We start from the raw sequence: 20,915 nt of genomic DNA on the forward strand, positions 1-20,915 counted from the left end.
ACCATGACAATGTAACATCATCTATCTCTGTTTTTCTCCTCTGCAGTGAGCTCTCTTAACCCAAATCTACATGTAAAAATGTGCAAACTGTCATTTTTCTAAAGTGTTTGTAATTAGGTGGTTTATGCTAGAAGACATAGATTGCAGTTAAGTATGTATTTTTGCTTTGTATGATGCCATAACAATCTGTGGATATTCAATTAAAATCAGACTGATCCTTAAGCAAAAACGTCTGCCCTTCTTTTTGTCCGCATCTTTTGCTTAAGCTTTGGCCTCATATGGAAAATATGAGGAAAGATTTTGTTCAGATGCTATTTCCTTGAATAAACCAAATCAAAGCCCTCCCTGGCAATTCTGATACTGCAAACTGAACCTCTCAGAATGTTTTTACTAAAATAATTTATTCTACTAATATGACATAAGGTCTTTCCAAGCATGTTTCTGTGTTATGCTTTAGAGAAGAGTCATGGAAAAAAAACGCTTCCCTTGGGTCTCTATCAACTTGTACAAACCATATTTGGCTCAAGCTTTACAACCTCACTTTTTTTCCTCATCTCTTTTATACTCTATTCGACAAAATGATGGGGAATTCCATTGAAAAAGTTTCTCTTATAAATAAGCATTTATCGGAGAATATCCGAGATGTCCAACTGGAGTGCTTAGTTCCTTTTTTAAATAGGATATCAGCACATTTCAGTTAATGAATTGGAACATTTGAATACATTCAAGCTTAATCCTATAACAAGCAATGCTGTATTCATGCCATGAAATAACACATTTGGGAAAGTCATTATCAGCTTACATGGGTATATGTTCTTAGGACAACCCTTTTGCTGTTTGTATGAATGCAGATGTTCTTTGCTACGATTTTATCTTCATCCAAAAAACCTTTCTCGCAATCATATTAGTATAGACAGTGACCTCTTTCTGCAATTCTTAGTTAAATTTATTTACAACAGAAGGATATGAAATGCTACATCTCAAATGTGACATTTTGAGCCTTGTCCTACATTGGTGCAGGCAACAGTAACATAGGACCTTGGTATTCGGTGTGGTTCCAGAGGTGTAACGCAAGGGTGACTCCAGGCAGCTTATTATAAAATCCTGCAGCTGGTTGCTTTGGCAATGCATCTGACTCAGGCATGCGTTACGAAAGAAACTTCTCAAACATTTCAAGTGGCCTTCCACCAGAAGGCTTCCAGCACCAGCGGCATGGCGTGAAGGAATCTGGTCAACGCTGACAAAACGGGAGGCAGGGCTGAGACATGCTGAATCCCCACGCTCCCAGAAGGAAGAATGTGACCAACACAGCAGACCGAGTTCAAAAGCTCCTCATGTTATGACTACACCATACCACAGACATCGGATTAACTGCTACCCTACCAAAGCAACAGCTTCCCAGTCAGAAGACAAGATGTCCTTCCTCAAATGAAAACACACCCTTTGATCAGCCTTCGCTGTAGTTTTCCATCAGCCACATCAGCCCTATTGGACTGATTGCAAGTTTATATTGGTATTCTCATTTAGCAGTCTTTAAAAGCTGATAATATTCCCTAGAGCAGAAATATTAAAAGACCTCTGCAGCAAACCGGCTGCAGTTCAAAAGGTAGAGAAGACAGGACAACAGAGACACTCAGAAAATTAGAGTCTTGTAAGTATGTTGAGGTCGTATTCTGGGTTTGAGGGCTTGGAGCTGGGAAAGCAAAGGAAAGTTGAAGATGCTTACTGCTCTTGTCGCCATTTAGTTTACCTGTGCTCCATTCTTCCTAAATGTATCCCTGCATACAGCTGCTGCACTCCTTTGTGTTGGACACAGCGCTAATCCTGTGCCTAAGGTCTGCTTGAAAGATCCTACCAAGTAGGGCCTTTCCATGGACATGAGAGTTAGGATGCTTACCGTATTCATCTCAGTTGGACCTGTGATCAGGGTGTATTTCTGTTCATTTGAACCACAGTGGTGGTACCTGGGAGCAAAATCAGTAGTAGAATTTTATGGAAATTTGCTGGAAATTTTTCTAATGAAATTTTAGACAACCACAAACTCTCAAGCAACTGCACAGTTAGCTTTCACAGCTCATTCTCTTTGAACTAGATGCCTAAAAGCCACCTAACCCACATGCTGCCTTTATAAATCTCACATGTAATCCACAATTTGTCCTAATTTTAAGGAAGAGAAATTACTTATAACATCACTATATTACATGACTTTAAAAAATAAGCTTTTCTTTCCTACACAAACATATACTTAATTTCCACCTAGATCTCACTTTTGAAATTTGAATGAAAAAGCCAGTGTTTCCTGCTCCTTGTTGGTTTTGAGATCTTTTCTGTCCCACGAGTTGTGAACTAAACTGTTACCCAAGTAAAAATCTACTGTTCTCCCACACCTGCACTATATATCTATTTGTCCCTTAAAAATGATTAAAATTCCTGAATGAAACAATATTCAAGATCATGCAAAATATGGTTGAGACTATCCTCAAGTCTTTGCCATCATTGCTCTATGATTTACCTATGATTTACCTAATCACGAGGCACCTCAGATAGAAAATCAGATTCCCACCTCAAAACAATTAGCAGCTTCTCGAAATGGCTTTTAATTTTTTTTCTTTTTTAATTTTTGCAATCTAAAAACTAGATGTCTAGTCCAAATTAGTTTTAGGTGCCCTCTGCAGTCAATTAAAAGAGGCAGATGATTTCACCTGTCTTAGGACAAGATGAATCACTCTTTGGCGATGCCTCTCTCTCCACTGATAAGAAACATAGCTAAATATCTAGCTTTACACTGTGTCTTTCAGGCAGCCACAGTTAAGTGATTCACACCCCAAGAGCGGCAAATGAAGTGATGATGTAGGTGAAAAGGGGGAGAAAGTGATAGAATAGTCATCCTTCTTTTAGCAAACAGTTCAGTACTTTGATCATTCGGCTTGTCACCTTAGGTTAACTCCTGGGGAGGTTGGAGGCTTTTTGTTTGTTTGACCTTTTGTTTAACAATCCAGCATGATCAAAAGTAACGCAAGAATGGAGATTACCAAGGGAATGCTAGCTGAAGAGACGAGTTTTGAGAAGAGATTTAAATCAGGTGGGCCAGCCAATACATTCCAGTTAAAAATTCAATTTAGACTGGTTGGAGGGTTTTTTTTTGTTGTTTTTTTTTTTGTTGTTGCTCAGAGAATAGGCACAATGGAAAACCATCAGCCTCTAATGCCCAAATGTGAGTTGTAAGAATAAGATTTTGAATCTGGAATGTCAAGGAAAAAAAGATTGCCGGTAGAGATTGGACAATATTACTACTAAGAAGTGCTGGGGACATAGCTTTGAGAAAAGCTAACTACGAGAGCATTTGAGCTCAAGACTCACTGAGCTCAAATCAAAACATAAAGATATTATCTCTTATGGTAAGTGAGCAGTATTGCACCAAAATACACTTGATTCTGTGCTCAATTTCCTCCCCATTACACACAAATAACCCAGAGTTTTCCAAATCTGGCTGACTCCTCACGTTAGAAAAAGGATAATCACTACTCTTAAATCATATTATTCTATTTTAACAACATTGGTTTCATTCTTAAAACCTCCAAAATTTCTACGTCCTTTTTCCTCGTGTTTTGGTTGTTWTTAACATGTCATCCTGCTGTCAAATCAATCAGTGTTAATGATTAATAATTCTGTCACCAGGAACTATGTTCTACTTTCCACATATAGCTTCTTTGAAAAAATTACACCCACAAAAAAATCTATTTTAAGGAACATCAAGAACTTAAAGGCTATCAACCTTTTCTGTTTGTGCGTTATAATACAGTTATTAATTGCATGATAAATGGAAAATACTCTTTTACACAGGGCACCTATCTCATTAGGTGTAAACGCAAGGTTAATTTTGCAACATTAAAATTCTTTTAACATAACTTCTTGTGCATTTTCACAGAGATTTTTTTCAAAGCAAACTAAAAATAAATGAACTATAAGGATCATATCTATAATCAAAACAGTGTATTTTTCCTAAACTCATTAGATCAACCAGTTGAATTATTTTCATGAAAAACTTTTCAAAAAACATTAGCCTGAGGCAGGCTCTCAGCATGAGAAATTTCAGTATGCAAAAACTGTGTGTGATCAAGTTTTAATCAATAAAAAAAAGACTCTATTAACGAAAATAATAGGTCTGTGTTAAGTACTTCTGTCTTTACTGGTTTTGACTAGAATCTTAATGTCAGTATCCTACTTCTGTATGTTTGTCTTTTAACAACAGAAGTAATCTTACAACTTATTAATCACATCAGTAAATCTACCAGCAGAACTACAATATAAAATGCTTCTGCAGCTATCTAATTTATTCTGTGAAAATAATCTCTTGCCCAGGTTGTCTCTCCCTTAACTTTAGCCATTTTCAAGTGACATATATAGATTAAATTTGTGAGGTCTCCCTACCAGCCTGGGGTCAGTAGGGAGAGAGGGGCACCTCTAGAGGATGACTCAGCCCATCCCTCCTGCCTTCAGCTGAGGACAACATCAGTTGCTGCACTTTGAGACACTAAAGGGAGGCAGAATGAATCCCACCCAGAGGTTAACTCAAGTAGACGTAAGAAAACTTCTCATCGCTATAATTTCTGTCCCTTTGGGGACAGAGCAGGACTTTAAGCTCCTCCAGGTGGCATCTTGAAGCTGTGGCAGATGTRGACCAGCCCCCGGCACTTTCACAACCCAGAAATGAGAGAACTAGATAAGAGGTATCAGTGACCATATTTTGATTCCAGACAGTGGGGCACAGTTGTTCTGGTGTCCGCTTTGCATCCCATATTCAAATGTCAGAGTGACCATGAAGGCAGGCAGTTCAGCTCCTAGTTGAAAAACAGACCTGAACACTCCCTTTCCTTCTGCTAGCCCAGGCAGATGAAGGGAGCACAAAAGGGCAATCCAGACTCTACTCTTAGCACAGCACTAAACACACTTAGTATCGCTGTAAGTGAGGAGTAGCAACAAAGCTTTTAATAGCATTAAAACAGAGAGAACCACAAAGGAAGGAAGAAAAATAGAGAAATGCTTTTACTAACTTCTCTTTCATTTACAGCACTCTCTTTTAAAAATACATTTGAAGTGTAAGCCTTGTACCAGAGCACAGACCTGCAGAGTGTATTCAATTGTCACTTTACCTCGGGCTTATATCCAGATAAGCAACCATAACACAGTGAAGAGTCTTGATTTTTTTTATTTTTTATCTGAAGAAAGAGTGAATAGTAAGTCAAAATGTGGATCAGAACTGAAGTCCCTGTTTCTTTAAAACAAAATTCAAAATAACCCAAACTGAAGCCAAAATAACTCAGAGGACAAGTTACCCATTGTAAACTCTACGGCAAGTGGCTTTCCAGGCTCAGGCTGAWGGGATTCAGTTACGAATACACTGGTGCAGTATGTCTGAGTGACACTGAGGGGATTGAAGCACCCCACGATGTTCTGGCAGGGACTGCAGCAGAGCATCTCACCCACACCAGTCGGGCAGGAAGCAGGAGGCCACAGGCTGGAACAGGGAGGAAGAGGTCAGGAGGAGGCTGTGAAGAAGGCTGAGAAGGCAAGGAAGAGTAGAAAGACCTTTGGTAACATGTAGAGAGGRTAGAAATTTTTAAGGGAGACAGTTTACGTGTAAATAGTCTGCAAATAGGTGGCATGGTAGGGAAAAACAACACACAAAAGATGAATAGAAAAATGAAAAACCTATGGTCGTCTTTCTTTCCTCTTCCCCAACCCCACCTGAATTCTGCACCATCTCAAGACTCTTTTCTATCAGCTATACCAACCCAAAGGACTTATCCATTCCCCCCTGTGAAATTTCTTTGGGACAGAGACATACGACCAAAGAGAGGGTCTTTCCGTAGGAACCACCACTGTGGGTGTGAGCACTCCAGAAACTGGCAGGAGTGTGTTGGAGCAGGAGGACTGCGGCCTGGGAATTTCACAGATGCCAGGGTAGCAAGGGACACAGCATAGGGAAGCCTCAAAATCTGTCTGCTGAGAGCTGGATTAGCCCTACCAACTTCAGAATTAAGAAGTACGAGCAAAAATGAGTTCTTAACGTCAGCAAAAGGAAAACTTCCCTGTGTTGTCTGTATATGACCTATTCAGACTCATTTTGAAGTAAAAGTCTGTCAAATATATCTGAAAAACAGAATATTTTGGCGCATTGGATAAATCATCACACATTACCAGTATGCCTTACAGTTCAGCATCTTCAATCTGAGTTTGCTTTTAAAAGCTTGAACACTTGTTTTCCTGCCTTATTAATTCTTGGCTCTTCTTTTCCAAAGCTTCTTCAAGTTTTGCCTATTTTCTTTTCTCTTCCTATCCATCAGTACTAGTTATATTGGCCAAAAAGTTGCAGCTGACTGTGGAGCAAGATTAGGCATTATCTCCTCTAGAATATAAATCAGAGAGTAAAAACTGAGATTCTACTTAAGAAGTGCTTCTACTTTGTTGCTACAACTGTACAATTTATAGCAACACACAGACCATGACTAAGTGATTCAACAATATCATACATCTACAAACATAGACCAGTTGTCGAATGACACCAGAAATATTTGACATCTTTTTACAAACTTACTCCTGGAATCACTGCAGTTGCTACCTGGCACTGCACAAACCCAAAATAGAAGCATTCCCTGCATATCTCATTCCTCTTTGTATCTGTATCCATTAATCCCACAGAACAGTTTCCTCATGTAGATCACTAAATTACAGAGAGAATCCTTTCCTAGAGCATCATGATTAACAGCCCCAAAGTGCTCCAGTCAGCAGTCAAGTTGGGAAAGTACACCTTGGGGAGTGAAACCACTGCAGAACCTGGGGCTTTGGGAACTGAGAATTTAGAATAATTTCTGCAGCTTTGGTTGAACTTCTTCAGAAACATGCCGGCTACCTTTTAGTTCCAGTTCTCCTTTCCTTCACAGTCCTCCCTTCAGATTAACTCCTAATCTGTTCCTTTATGCTTGCCCTCTTGCCCTTTCATAAAAAGCCTCATCACTTTTCCTTGCCTTTACTATATTTTCAGGAGGTTAAACCCATTCCACTCCCCCCCTCCCCAAGCACTGACATGCTGTAACGTTTGCAGCGGTATTATTCTTGTGTGCCTTACTTAGCTGCGTCTCCCAGAACCCAGATTGCCTACTTAGTCTACATTTTTCAAAACCTGACCTATCTGCTACTCCATTTCTGCCTCCTTCAGGAGGCCACAGACTTTCTACCAATGGCAGCAGCGGAAACAGTTGCAGCAACGGCAGAAAATATCACCATTGACGGTGGCAGTTCTTGGCTGCAAACCAGACTGCATGCCATCGCGACAAGATGCCAACTAGTTGAGTCTTACAGTGTTTCAGCTTGTTATCCTGCTAGCCTAACTTTTGGTACTGTTAGGTGTTCTAGTTATCAGCAATTAACAATGAAGCAGTGACTCAGGACTAATTGCTAAGTGTAATTTCTTGTGTTCTCTCATCTTGTCTTTGTGAAAAATAAAAGCTTATCTTCTTCCCAAGAAGGGGTATGAAAACTTTCTGCATTGCTGAGACACTAGCGGCTTCCAAAGCCTCAGAAAAGGATATTCTTAGCAACCCAATTAATTCAGAATTCTAAAAAGAATAAACGGACTTGTGATTTAAAAATTCACAAGTGAAAATCACTACAATTCCTTCACCTAGTTTTTCACCCACTTAGTATGCTGTCACATCTAAACCCACCCCCTGCCAAGTCCCTCTAATTAAGGCATAACCTTGTCCATACCATAAGCAATGTCTTGTGATTAGTGAAGGATTTAAATTCTGAATTAAAGCTTTAGAATAAATGAGTCATATTCTGCAACAGAAAGGTCACAGGACATACAGGAACTAAATATCCTGGGGAAATGATATCATGACTGTTCCATGAATATCAAACCAGCTTTTGCCAAATTATCTTAGTTTTTAGCAACGAAGATTAATATTAAACTTTCAGTAAACACTAGTATTCTAAAAATAATGTAAAGAGAGGGAACATTTTCTATCCTTGACTGAGGCACACTGTGGAATGGTATTTGTATTAGTAAAGTGTCAAGTAGATAACGTATCTGCAGGATAAACAAGCACAAAAAAAGGAAGTTTCAGATGACCAACACATAACTCACTGAGAAATGTGGCTAACATAACTTGCTAAAAAAAGCATTTATGAACACTTGGCATTTGCATAGACATATTTTTACAGACCAGGTTAAAGTTTGTTGTAGCTGGTAAGTGTAACTGCTACCATTCATTTCAGACTGGTTTTTGTAGGGGTCTTTTGGGTTCTCATGGAAGCAGACAGCTGAAAAGCCTGAAGTCTCCAAATAAAGGCAGGCAGATGCCACCAGCTAAACCAAAAGCAAATCTGAGGCCATTCAGGAATCTAAGAATTTGAACTATGTGAGTGAAAATGATTTCACTGGATGTTTTGTGTATGAGTACAAATATGGATTATAGGAAAAAAAATGACAAATAGCTTAAAAGCAAATTCAAGGAAAGCCAGAAACATCCACAGAAGCACTGAGGGACTGTGAAGATAATGTCCAAAGAGTAAGCTTTTAGACTTGAGCACTAAATGAAGGGGATTTGGCATTATGTGCAAAAAATCCTTGGCTTCTATCCTTTATTCCTACTGTTTTCAGAAAAAAAAAGGGGGGGGGGGGCTTTGACATTCTTTATACAGACAGTGGAACCTCAGTGTTCTGGAACTCCCTGATCCCAGACAACTCAGTCAGCCAAATGCTAAAAACTGCTGCTGCTACTGCAACAATAATTTTTGTTTGATACCTACACTAGAAACGTACTGTTTCTTTTGATGTGTCTTATGTCAAATACTCATTTTTCACTGCAAAAAATGAGTCCTTTCTGAAGGACATTCACCTTAGTAAATTCAACAGGGCAGAACATGATTTTCACTCACTCAGAAGATGGCATGTTCCAAAAATATTTGGATTAGCACGATTCCAGTGTGAAGAGGATTGGATCAAAGGTAGTTGACACCAGTGTCCCCTGCTACTCTTTACACAACTTCTGAGGTTCCCAGTTTTGGCCTAGCACATAAGGTCAAAAGTGGTAAAATAAACACATTATTTGCTCTCTTAACCAAGAAATGCTCCTAGCTCATGGACTGGAGAGAAACACAACAAAGGGTTGAAAATCTTTTGCACTGAACTAATATTGGTCACATTTTCAGTTTGTGTAAATTGTCCTTGCTCCCCTTCAGTGCACAACAAGAATTTGCACTGACTGAGAAGCTTAGTGACTTGCAACTGCAAGGACTGTGCTGTGCTTGAAGTTTCCCTCATGTTCAAGAATTCCAGCTCCAAACTGCTCTGAATCAATCTTTTTTATTTTATTTTATTTTATTTTGTTTTGTTCTAATTTTAAGCTACATACTGGTCCATTGGGAATGGTAATGAAAGTATAATTTGAAAGCAAAGTCTCCAAGAACAACCAAAGAGTATGATGATGTTAAGAATAAATGATAGTGGAAACACTGATTGAAGTCTTTGTTACACACAGAGAAATTACACAGCATAAAAGACTGGAAAGAACCACTTTCTATAACCCCATTTGTAAGTTCACCATGCCCTATCTTAATACCAAATTCATTTCTTGCCTCCAACACCTCCACTGAAGACTTCCAGAATCTTACACCTCTGACAGTTATTAATCTTCTTCTAATTTGCAGCATATGTTTATTCATGATCAGCTCATTTTATTATAGCACTGGGTTTTGACCTTAGTGCTAGTGAACACAAAACAGCCCTTAAGGCAAGCAAGGTTTGTAGGGAGAGGTAGCGTCTTTTATTAGAAAAATAGATGTAGCTGGAAAGAAAGAAACAAGCTTTTCAGCACACAAATCATTCTTCAGGTCTGAAAAAGAAGAAACATTCAAGTTAAATACAGCTTGGAAGCAATTGTTCTGCATAAAACTTAGCCAGTTTGAGCAAAAAGGTATGACTGGTATTTGAGAACAGCACGGATATTAGCAAGGTGTGAGATGATTAAGTCATAGAATACCTATGGGCTAAAAGAGATGCCATAAACTGCTAGAATGGCAGTATTCTGTGTATTTCTATACACATTGTATTATGGAACATCTTGGCTAAATGGGTCTGAATATACTGCATACGGTGAAGTACGTAAACCATCATTTCACCACAGGAACAATACTGAGGCCTGGCAGTTACACAGCTGGAACAGCACCTCGCACATCCCTTGAAAGTGATTTTTAGGAACACTTCTTCAGAAACTCTTTCCTCAGATTCTGGACGGTTAAATTCTGGATATTTTGAATATACATTGTGCACAGCTGAAAAACTCAGCACAATCCTTTGTAACCAAATGATGAAAGCGATATAAAAAAGCCAGGGGGAGTTTTATATCTACTCTTAAGGGTACGGTGAAAACAGTACCCTCATGACAAAAGTTTCTCAGACCACTGAAATCACCTTCAGTCAAGACACAAGCCCCACACCTGACAAATACTCTTTGTACACGATCCATGTGTATATCAGTACTACGGGCACAATGCAAGATTTAGCTCTATAGACACTAAAGCTACAAAGAAAATTAAAAAAAGGCACCATACACTGGTACATTTATGTGTCTATGTATTAAAAAAAAAGGTTACTAAGTTTTTAAATGATTTTACAAATCATTGTATGCTTTTTAAGACCTCCATACTTGGATTTTGTAAAAAGGAAGAACAAAAGGACCCAATGGTTTTGGTGATTCAAGCTCTATTAGACATTATTTGAATTGCATGCTATATACTTCACTTCACTGCGTTGTGCTGAAAACATTCCAGACCCATTGCTGACTTTACTCTGCCTTTACTGAACTTACAGCTGAGTACTGCCACAGTTTTAAAAGCATCTGAAACAACGAAAAATCAAAGCACAGGTTCTACAATGCACGCTCATGGCAAGAGGTATTTATTCAAGCAAACAGTCAAGCTGGAATTAACTTACCTTAAGAAATACTATGTTACATGAGCACACACTGGAGAAAATGCCCATAGGAAAGCTAATAGAGCAAATCATTTTATGATTCATGTCAACATAGGAGGAATAAGCCCAATCTGATTCAGCATGTTTCTCCTAAAATTTCAAAATGTCATGGTCTAACTGAATTTACTCATCTTTCTCTGCATATTCCTTTCTCTGAACTGTTTCACTAAAAATAAAAAAAATCTTGAGTCCCTACTCCTTTCCTGTTAGAAGTTTAGAGAGACAACAACAACAAAAAATCCTTTTCATTACATTCCTAGTTGCATTTAAAACAATTAAGTTGGAATTAGGAAAAATGAAAAGGAAGGCAAAGAGAAAGCTTGTGTGACTTCAAGGAAAAAAAACATTACTTAAATTATATCCTCACGTACATCCGTATCTCCCGATGGAAATGTAAAAAGGGGTGACATTTTCACCTACCCCATTACTAATTTAGGCAAAGGGCAAGTGTGCCAAAAAGCTATTTATAGCCAGGGCAGCGGAGTGGGGGGCTGTGAGGGGTGCAGAAACAGGTGCAGCAGCAGCGCGCATGACCACTGCGCCCAGGAGAGGGTTGGCTCCTCCAGCCGCTAAAATATGACATCTGGGGCTCATGATAGTCATAGGGCTTTTCCATCACCAGGCGGGGCGGGGAAAGGCAGAGAGGGAGGGAAGGTCATTGCAGTGGGGCTCTATAAATTAAAGGCAAACCCGCCTTTTTCTTCAATGAAATAGTAAAGCTAGGCAGAGCTAAGTGAGGGGAATAGGCAGGAAAGAAAAAAAAGGATCAGGCATAATTCTGTTCTGCTTTAACTTTCAGCAATTCTGATTTTTATTTTTTTTTCTTTGCCACATTCCTGCTGAGGAAGAAAATCTACAAACATGAAATACATCATAGGTATTGGAGGGTAAGTTGCTACTGATATTGCACATATGTATTTTTTTCATGTCTAATTGTTGTAAAATGATCTTAGGCTTGGAGATTATGTAGGCCTCCATGAAATAATATTATAGAACTCCAGAAAAGATACAGCTTGAAATGTGCTATCTAATTATAATTCATTCTTCTTTTAGATAGTACAGAGAACTCTATGGGGAGGCATATACAGAACTTTTCTACTGCAATGTACTTCCCATTACTGTATAAGAGAGTCTTATAATTAACTTGCAGGTAAAATTAAGGGAATGGTGTGCCTCAACTATGAAAAAGGATGCTTTCAATACAAAGTTAGACTTTTAAAAGCTTCACTGAAAAAAAAAGGGGGGGGCGGGGGGAAGGCTGAAAGTCCCGCTTCAAATGCGGGGGTAGTACAAAAAGCTTCTCTTTTTCCCAGCTTCATAAGATTTAGAAGTGAGTCTGCCTGTGTGTTTAGGACATGGTGACCGATATAAATTGGCATAGTCTCCCTGACTGCAGAGGAGCTTGCAGCACTGACACCAGACAAGGCTAATGATTGATTTATAACGCTAGTTCCAGGGAAGTGTGGGACTTTATAAACTTTGAGTAACAGATGAGAAATCAGCGCTTTCAGACTTGACAACTCTCCCCTTTGGCCAGGAAGATTACTCAGATTTCTTCTATTAAAGAAACAGGCTCTACAGATACAAAAAAGTCTGAATCATCCTCTAAGAGGAGAAATGAGCTTACCCCATTTATAATGAATTAAGGGATTTTTTATTTTTCTAAAGCACTTCCTGCATAGCTTATTTTCAGGGAGTGGATTTTTTTTAAGTTGATGAATCTATGAAAGTAAGCCTTCTAAATCACAAAGGTTTTAGGGGCAATAAATGTCAAAGAAAGGAGCTGAAATCTACTTTTCAAGTGGCCAGGGCATTGCAAGAGAAAAGCCCTCAGCAGACATATTAGCTGGCAGCTTCTCCTCTTCCACACACACCCCCCTCCCCCTTTCACTTTTTTACATGCCCGGGGGTTTCCTAACCGAGGATGTTGTAGAGGCCATCAAGATGGATGCAGAAGGGTGAGGAAGGTCACTGAGACTCTCAAATTGAGGCAGACCGGGCACACAGAGGATAGCTGCTGGACTTACAAAGCAGGAAGAGCCCAGCGCACTCCTCCATCTTGAGGCTACAGCGTGTGGGGCTTCCCTAAGCTTCTAGACAGTCTGGCTGCGAGCAAAGACACGAGAGCCCTGCGGGGGAAACAGCCGTCAGGAAGGAAGGGGAGGTCAAGGAGCCTCTCCAGTGCTTTCTCAGGAACGCCGCAGGGAAGGAGTCTGGCTGCCGCTTCCCGCGCCAGGAGGGAGCGGGTCCCGCAGCCGAAATGGCGGCACTGGCGCCTCAGCGTGAGAAGCCGTTAAACGCGCGGGAAGCGGCGCTGGCGCGGGCGTTATTAGCACGGCGAGCCGCAGCAAGGCTGCGCGCGCCGGCCACGGGCATGCAGCGGTGATGGGAGGGGGAAACCGCTCGCAGCCAATCAGCGGGCAGCGCGCGCGCGCTCGCCGTCGAGGCGGGAAATTCAAACGTGTTCCTCAGCTGGCTGCGCGCGTGTGGTGCCTTCTTGTCGCGGCAAGGGGACGGGCCCGGGGCGCCCCTCGGGGAGGACGCTCGCCCTTCCGGCAGGGGGGATGATGGCGTGTGAGAGCTGCAGGGCAGGAGTGGGAAGGATTCTCCTTCTGAGCAAGAACCTGGAGTTACAGTCCGGGGGGAGTTCCTTCAGAAAGTCTGTAGCACCAATATTTTTTTTTATGTGTAATAAAGCAGAATATTTGCCCTTTGTGTTACCTGGGGTCTCTCTACCTAGTCAGAGAAGAGCTTTTAAAAGTCAAACTGAGGTGCATACACTGTATTAACAACATCTGACCCAGTGTATTAAGATAATTCACCAGATAAWTTATGTTTAATGCTGCAGATCAGATGATGGAGTACAAGCCACTGAAGAACAGTTACAGTATAGTAGTACTCAGACCTCTCACTTCCTTACCACCCTGGTTCTAATGCAGTTTTTGTGATTCTGCCTCACATTCTCTGTTTAGTGTGACCAATGGTGGCAAAACCACTTTGACCAACAGAATTATCAAAGCGCTGCCAAACTGCTGTGTCATCCATCAAGATGACTTTTTCAAGGTAAGCTGAACTCTTTTCCCTGTTGAAAATAGTTATTGTTGCTCGCATATATTTAGCGAAAGTTGTAGTAATTCCTGTTTGCAAGTTGTATATATTTGTGCATATGTTTCAAGTAAGTTTTGACAACTTAAGAGGAACAGTTATCAGTTTTGAATGGCCTTGGACAGGTGAGGAGATATTGGCCTTTACAAATGTCAGTGTCTGCTGGCTTCCACAGAAGTGAAAGCTGGCATGTCTGAGCACAGAATGAGTGTGCTGAATATCTCTTTCGGTTTTAACAACACATCTAACTTTAAAACAAAATACAAATAATTTTCCTGTGTTGGCTTTCCATCCATCTTTTATTTAGAAAAGAATGTTGCTTCCATGTAATGCTTTATTAAAAATAAACCTGCTTTTTTAATTTAATGACCAACACAAACCTACAATGCTTTAAATATGGGAAGGCGGTTATGTTGGGTATTTGTTGAGCTTTTAAGAGCTCATTATGAGAAACCTGATTCAAAGACTGCAAAAATCAGTACAGAATACCTGTGCTGATTTCAGTGCCTTCTGCATCAAGGCTGGGAAAGCAGCAGGGGAAACTGTTGTGTCAGAACCACACTGCAAAATCCTGCATGGTGCAACCATTTCTTAATACTTGCAATATAGCTGGACCCCACTGTACATGAACATCCAAAAGATGAGGTAACATACTTGAGGCGTTTGTATCTTATCCCCCAACACACAAGGCGTTCCAGTATTGGCAACTGTCTGGTCAGTTTGTCATGCCTTCCTACAAACATGCCCTATATCGGATAGAATGAGACCCGGAAGCTGGAAGCACTTCCTTGCTATAAGCCTCGTGCACAAATTTAAACTAGCCTTTAAAGTAAAGGAGGTGGAATTCTGTCTACCCTTTCATAAAGATATGTGACTTCTCACTGGCACATTTAACTTGCAAATGCTATTGCAAAGTTATAATTAAGTGACCAAAACTTAAGCTATGCTGATCTGCAATTTTTATTAGAACTGTTAGAAGGAATTAAAATAGCAATTATTGAGCATATAAACATTAACAGTTATTTAACACTGTATTGAATACTAAGTCTTTATATGTTTACTTATAAACAGGGGGCCTATAATAATTCATTTGGTATTATTAGCTGAAATAATCACCTAGAGTTTTTTGTCAAATGTGGCTTAGTTAAGCCAAGAGAACATCTGAAAGCTCTTGGGGTTGGTGAAAGATGGGAATTTTAATACTGTTAGGGTTTGTAATTTTTTTTAAGTGAACACTTGCTTTGTTGTGTATTGCAGTAGTGTCCAGGTTGTGATCGGATCTTAGGTAGCTGATCACGCTGAGTTTGCAGCAATGTTTTATTGCTCACTATATTTCAGCCACAAGATCAAATAGAAGTCGGGGAAGACGGCTTTAAACAATGGGATGGTAAGAGCAGTGTTCGCTATAGGATGCAGTAATGTATATTTTTCTAAGTATTTCTTTTTAATTCTTAAAGATTTAATAGTAAACTTACATAATTTCAATTTTACAAGTTCATTCTACTTTATACTTTCAAATCTCTGTGGTTCATGGTATTTGACTGTATACCTTTTTCCCACCCCATCCCCCTTTCTTCTAACTAGTGTTGGATTCCTTGGATATGGAGGCAATGGTGAGCACTGTACGTGCATGGATTGAGAACCCAGTGAAGTTTGCCCGTTCCCATGGGGTGAATGTTATGCCTGGCTCTAAAGAGCCAGCCTCCAAAGATATCCATATATTGGTCATTGAAGGCTTCCTGCTTTATAATTACAAGTAAGGTTTGGGAAATTATTGATGGTTTGCCAGTGAGGAACACTAGATCACTAGTGCCGGGGCTAAAACCTCCTTTCTACTAATACAACCTTCCTGCATTGTTCTGAGGTATCAAGCATAAAAAAATTTTCTCATCTTACTGCCAGTCAAACTGAGATGCAGAAGGTGACTTTCTTAAAGCAATATAGGAAGCTCTTATTTAGAGCATGCCTTTGAACGCTGGGACACGAAGAGCTTCGGGCCAGAGCTTGTACCTACTGAGGCAGCGTAGGCTTCCCTCTTGCCCTCCTACTGCCATGCTAAACTTTGAACTGAAAAAAATCATCCATAAGAAGATGATTATCAGTTCTCCATTTACTATGTGGAATCTGTCATTACATTTAACAGTTTTCTCATGTGATATATATGCTTGTTTAGCAGGGACTAAATAGAGCTTAGCAATTAATTGTACACTGGAGCAAAGACTTACTATCTTTCTCATTCTTACATGGGAAAAAAGTACTTGGCAGGAAGATGGGAAAGACTAGATTAGCACTCAAGAGAGTGTACATTTCCAATATCTAAATACAAAAAGAAAATGCATGCTATAAACATAACTTGCAAAAGATTCTTGGCTCCAAACTGTAGTTCTGTTTAGAAAAGTTTTTCACGAGAAAAAGCTGTGCGTGACACTTGGCAAAATGGAGTTGTTTATAAGCTGTACCACAAGACGAACAGCACCATTCTGGCTTTTTGAACTCAATGGAAAATGTAAAATGGCGGTCGTCTCAGATCATGTATGCTGAGAATGGCCAACTAAAGATTGCATTGGCAAACAGCCTGGTGTTCTTGGCCTTTCCCTAGGGAAGTATCCTTCCTGAAGGTTACAAATATCTCTGAAGTGCTCCTCCTTGTTAAAAGGAGCCTCTCTCTGGTCCAGAGGGAATATTGTATTCATGAACCTGGTGCTTGCTCAGTTAATACTATATTAAGTTTATGCAACCATCAGCAGACCTTTAGAAATCTATTAGTACTGCAGTGTTCAAACTAGCTGTTTAAATTGGATTTGCATTAATGATTTTTATAGGTTTATTTTCCTCAACCTAATAGGGCTACAATTCAGTAAGGCAAGGTAGAACTACCTGCCTGTATCTCTTGAAAAGAGCATGAGGTGATGAATTGTCCTGTGTCAAATATGTGTCCTCACACACACTTTGGCAACTTGTTTCTGTGTAACAGCCTGGACTTTTCATAAATTGGTTCATAATAGACTGATAAATCAAAGCTTTGGTCTGCTGAAAGTGGATTTTGAAATACTTTCTAGAAAAACTGTCATGGTTCACACCATAGGTTTTCCTAGCTTGTGTCTGGTCCCCCACAGTAACTAGTAGCATGACATTTGGATGAGAAAAGTACCTAGCATACCATTCTGCCAGCATTTTTCGTTTTTATACTACTAGTAAACCTATCATCCGTTACCTATCCTTTTATGAAAACACTTAGATTCTGCTATCTACAATAAACAAATATAGGCAAAGCGGAAAGATTTTTATGGCTTTCAGGGGTGATTTGTTGCTTCTCTGTCAGGAGAAAAAAAAGACACATTCTTTCTTTCCACCCTACCCCAGACCACTGATAGACCTATTTGACATACGCTACTACTTGGCAGTTCCATATGATGAATGCAAAAGAAGGAGAAGGTAAGCAGATTGCTTCGCCTAAGTCTAATCCCTTCTTCCCATAGAGATTGCTAAAGGCAACAGAGGCAAGCGTTGAGACTACCAGCATGTTGTTATTAATGGCATAGATTAGTGTCACTTACAAATTGGAATTACAGTTGAAAATTTTAATGTCAGTTAGAGGACAAGATTTTCATATGGCACTTACTAAGTCTTTAGATCTAGCTATCTGTTTTGGTTTTAAGATCAGCCCATCCATTAACAGGTACAAAAAGACCAGGGCCATTGCATGCTTCACTCATGAGCATCAGTAAACCTTTAGCAACTGTTTGCAGACCATAGGCTGCCTGTAGCTTCTGTATTTATTCCGGATATTTAAGTAAACTAGCTCTAAAATGTAGACAATTATTGATGAGAAATTGGGCTGTGACAGTCAGCTTTTACATAAATGCAACCAAGCAGTCATCAGACTAACTTCAGGCTTTAGCACTGTGCCAGAGATGCTGTAATCCTGGTAGTCTTAATGTACTTTTTCACTTCAATATTTGCAGTACAAGGAACTATACTGTTCCTGACCCACCGGGTCTCTTTGATGGACATGTCTGGCCCATGTATTTAAAACACAGGAAAGAAATGGAGGACAGTGGCATTGATGTTGGTAAGTCTCTCTAAATACAAATCCTTTGGCATTGTACTTTGCATTTTAAGGAAATGCAAAGGATTTTTAATTCAAGGAAATTTTAACCTGTAATGATACAGGGCTTTTTTTTTTTTTTTTACCAGTGAGTTGCCATTCTGGTTTACCTTCTGTTCAGATAAATATGTATAGTTTTGTAGCTGAGGTCTTCCCTTTGTTTTTAGATCATAACTACTTACAGCAAAACCATTCTTTATCATAAGAAAAGAGATTTAGTGGGTCAGTTTTGGGGGATGGGGGTGTTCTATGTTCAGGTTGGAAAACAAGTTGCTGTTTGGATCGATCTACTATGAAATATTTCAGAACTAGTCTATGTAAAATTTGTTCTGATCAGAAACCTACACACTGATTCACTATTTTTTCAGTTTATTTAGATGGACTGAAGTCTAGAGATGAACTTTACAATCAAGTCTTTGAAGATATTCAGAACAAGCTTTTAAATTGCCTATAGGTAAATACGTATCTAAGGGGCTGTAATGTGAGAGACTGGCTGCTGAAACAACCTAATCATATGCTTGAAGGATAACACTTTTCCTTCTTACTTTTCAGGGTCTCTGAAGACCTGAAAGACCCGTGTACAGAATGGTGTAAATAGTACGTAGACAGAAGTCAGAGTTAGGGTTTATCTATGTAAACTCTTATACGCTGTCCTTTGGAAAGTATCTTTTGTATATAATTGAACAATGAAGATAAGTTATTTACAACTCTGTGATGGACAGGATTTTTTTTTWAATTTTCTTATTTTATATTCCACTGGCTTAAAAGTATGTTGAAAAATACATTTTTATAATGGAACAAGTAACAGCTGCCTTTGGAAAACAACTGACTCTTCTGCTTCTGCACTTCTGCAGACATAAAGCCTTTATGTAATGGCTTGTTTGTAATGCCATCCTCTGAACTCAGTAAAAACCAATTTAATCTCATCTTTAAGCTCCTGTTTTAATGTATTGGGTTTTTTGTTTTGTTTTCCTGGTATAGAAATAGGCACTAAAACCCCCAAAACACAACAGCAGCCCATGTTTTTCCCTGTGGCACTTGAAATGTCATATCCTAGACTTGAACATACCTAAGCAGGCTTTAACCTCTTTGGTTTATCTTTCACTGAAATGATAACACTAGCCTGAAAACCCAGTTCAAGTGAGTCACATATCTCACTGTACAATTCTTTGAGCTGACTTGGAGATGATCAGCACTTCAGATATTTTAAGTGCTGCTGTGAAACCAGTTTTATGTCAGCCTCACAACTGCTCAACATTTCTCACTTTATGCTCAAAACAAATTAGCACATAAAGATATTAGGGCCCATTTCACACAGTAGTAAAGTGTTTCCAAAGTATGAAGTTTGGGCAGCAGCCTGAATTTATACATTTTTGTAATCCAAAGTTACTTGGTTCTCAATTTGCCATTTAACTGATTTCCAGAGTGAAAGCTGCCATAATAGTGAATTTAAAACCCAGAAGGCAAATTGGTAGGACTTCTCAGGGAGTTGGAGTAGCAGCTTAGTATTGAGACTGTACTGGATTAGGAAACTTTTCTCAGGAATTAGCACTGAAAATCCCATTCTAATTTCAGATTTGAAATGAAAAGCATTTAAATATGTTTTGGAGTGAATTGACCAACACACTTAATGTGAATGTGTTGCAAGAAATCTATATGTTAGGTTGTAGAAAGTGGTCCTTTATATCACTATGGAATTTAAAATGGTGCATTCAATGGAGGTGCTTATAACCAAATAGGTAATAAAATTTGGGGGGGAAAAATGCATTGAACTGCCGATAGCATGCTACTAATTGGTAAGGTGTAGGTAGAGGAGATAGTTCACTCTTTCAAATTTGTCTGATAAGTTCACAGACTGTACACAGATCTCTTAATCTGAGACCACTCAACTCACTCATGTCCTCCCTCTTTAACAGAACTTAGTTATCAGTGGAAATGGAATCTTACTTCTTTTTTTCCTGTTGATAGAATTTTTCTCAGCATTACTGTGTGATTAAAAAAGCCTCTCACTCAAAACAGGATAGCACAGAAGAAAAGTAATTAGGCAAACAGAATCAGAAGATTGAAATAACATAATGTGGAATAACACAACCCAGCATGACAAGCTTTAGAAAGGAATCAGGGCATTGCTCTTGAACCAAAACTGAGAGGTAGAGTTTTTTTTTCTCCTGATTATTGCACGCTTTCTAAGGCCTTTGATGGAAAAAAAGAAAAACTCTGACTGAGTTTCCTCCTTCATGAATAGCAGTACAACTTGTATTCTTCATGAAGCTTTCAGACAGACCTATACACATTAGGGAAACAGTGACCTTCACACAGGAAGCTCCACAGAAAGCACAAAAAACACAATGGTAAGTTCTATTAACAAAAAAGAGTAGTCTCATCTTTACTCCATCTGTTCTGATGTGGTAGATGCTAATACCAGCTCTGCCTGGGGAAACATCTGCCTGTCATGTGTGCTGAGTGCCCAGGACAATGTGGTTGTTAAATCTGCAAAAAATAATAAGGAACTAGTAGCAGCATTGGCCTTGGCTGCTAGCTAGCTCCAAGCTAATAATAACTCTCCGCATTATCTTTATGCCCATTAACTGAGCTTAAATACTGTGGCTGGATAGGTGAGCGTGTGGAGATCTTTCAACCAGCTATAAAAATAACACTGGCTAA

The 20,915-nt window shown here is 39.3% G+C and overlaps 1 protein-coding gene across 1 annotated transcript; it reads left to right on the top strand.

Annotated features, from left to right (window-relative positions):
* Nucleotides 1-11,734: 11,734 nt before the first annotated feature.
* On the top strand, nucleotides 11,735-19,177 carry NMRK2 (nicotinamide riboside kinase 2). The gene is made up of 8 exons (XM_085312393.1): nucleotides 11,735-11,925; nucleotides 14,011-14,101; nucleotides 15,482-15,530; nucleotides 15,728-15,899; nucleotides 17,507-17,578; nucleotides 18,109-18,215; nucleotides 18,620-18,705; nucleotides 18,804-19,177. The coding sequence occupies exons 1-7, from the start codon at nucleotides 11,900-11,902 to the stop codon at nucleotides 18,703-18,705; spliced, it is 603 nt and encodes a 200-aa protein (XP_085168519.1). The 5' UTR covers nucleotides 11,735-11,899; the 3' UTR covers nucleotides 18,804-19,177.
* The last annotated feature ends 1,738 nt before the right edge of the window (nucleotides 19,178-20,915 follow it).

This window comes from Rhea americana, unplaced genomic scaffold (assembly GCF_003343005.1).
Source record: "Rhea americana isolate MKP2758 unplaced genomic scaffold, rheAme1 scaffold_361, whole genome shotgun sequence".
Lineage (NCBI taxonomy): Eukaryota > Metazoa > Chordata > Aves > Rheiformes > Rheidae > Rhea > Rhea americana.